At 43.0% G+C, this 1,406-nt stretch overlaps 1 protein-coding gene across 4 annotated transcripts in view; it reads right to left on the reverse strand.

Moving 5' to 3' along the window:
- Nucleotides 1-1,406, reverse strand: part of Ttc12 (tetratricopeptide repeat domain 12) — a 56,426-nt gene that overhangs the window by 30,923 nt on the left and 24,097 nt on the right. For 3 of the 4 annotated variants that reach the window (XM_029563386.1, XM_029563388.1, XM_008832754.3), the window contains exon 7: nt 1,033-1,092. In XM_029563386.1, the coding sequence (XP_029419246.1) occupies nt 1,033-1,092 (60 nt within the window). Of the gene's footprint in view, nt 1-755; nt 816-1,032; nt 1,093-1,406 lie in introns of all 4 variants that reach the window. The other variant, XM_029563387.1, reaches the window with a different exon arrangement.

A 1,406-nucleotide genomic window follows, 5' to 3' on the forward strand; every position in this document is an offset into this window, starting at 1 on the left:
AGAGAGAGAGAGAGAGAGAGAGAGAGAGAGAGAGAGAGAGAGAGGACTTTTATGGAGTACTATGCAAAATTCACAAGGATTTGAAAGATAAATACTTGTTTATAGACCCTTTGAGGTGCTCAAGTGCATGTTCCTCTGAGAAGTGCTTCTTTTAGTAAATAAAGGTCCACGTGACAGGGTAACATAGGGGAATTTGGATTTAGGGCTATTTAAACATTTAGTCATCTGAAATAACGTCTCTAAGGAGTTATTGTGCTACACGTACAAGGCCTGACTCAAGTTGAACAATAGCAATTTATTCTTCTGGTTATTCCTCTACAAGTAGCAGAGGGTGTATTTTATTTTTAAATGATTAGGGCAGGAAGGAAAAGGCCTAAGTGGATGAGGAAGATGATCATATTGTAGAAATAAGCTCTTGTGGCTGGAAGAAAGGAGACGCCATCTGTGGAATAACATACCTGCCCTGCCCGCACTGAGTCAAAGGTGAATGACTTCAATATAAAACCCAGAATGACCAGAGGTGATGGTGCCTCTGGGGTCCTGCAACGAGCTAGACACTTTGTGTGCATCATCACAACCCTCTCAACAACTCTATTCCATCCCATTTTGTGATGAGGAAACTAAGCCTGTCTCTGAGGGTTACACTGTTTCTTACCATGAATACACTGGAAGCTCCTGTCTATTCACTCCAGGGCTCAGGCATCAAGTCTGAGCAAGTCCAGTATTGTCACACGGGAAAGGAAATGTTCTCTTACCTTCAGAGCCCAGTCACAATCCACCAGGGCCTTCTGGTAGTCCCCAAGTTTTATATAAGCCTGAAATGTGAGCTAGACACTTTGTGTGCATTATCACAACCCTCTCAACAACTCTATTCCATCCCATTTTATGATGAGGAAACTAAGCCTGTCTCTGAGGGTTACACTGTTTCTTACCATGAATACACTGGAAGCTCCTGTCTATTCACTCCAGGGCTCAGGCATCAAGTCTGAGCAAGTCCAGTATTGTCACACGGGAAAGGAAATGTTCTCTTACCTTCAGAGCCCAGTCACAATCCACCAGGGCCTTCTGGTAGTCCCCAAGTTTTATATAAGCCTGAAATGACACACATATTTGACATTCAGACACAGTTGTGCATCAAGGAGTCTTTAGTCAATGCAGAAAGAACAGTTGGTATCAGCAAGAAAACAACATCAAATGCTGGCGAGGATGTGGGGAAAGTTAGGGACCCTGGCTCACTGCTGGTGGGAGTGTAAACTGTTGCAGCCATTATGGAAATCAGTTTGGACATTTCTCAGAAAATGACCATATAACCCAGCTATACCACTTCTGGCACATACCCAAAGGACTCTATATCCTACCACAGAGATGTGTGCACATTCATGTTTATTGTTCTTTATATACAGTAG

The sequence above is a fragment of the Nannospalax galili genome, unplaced genomic scaffold (assembly GCF_000622305.1).
Source record: "Nannospalax galili isolate Female #2095 unplaced genomic scaffold, S.galili_v1.0 scaffold335, whole genome shotgun sequence".
Classification (NCBI taxonomy): Eukaryota; Metazoa; Chordata; class Mammalia; order Rodentia; family Spalacidae; genus Nannospalax; species Nannospalax galili.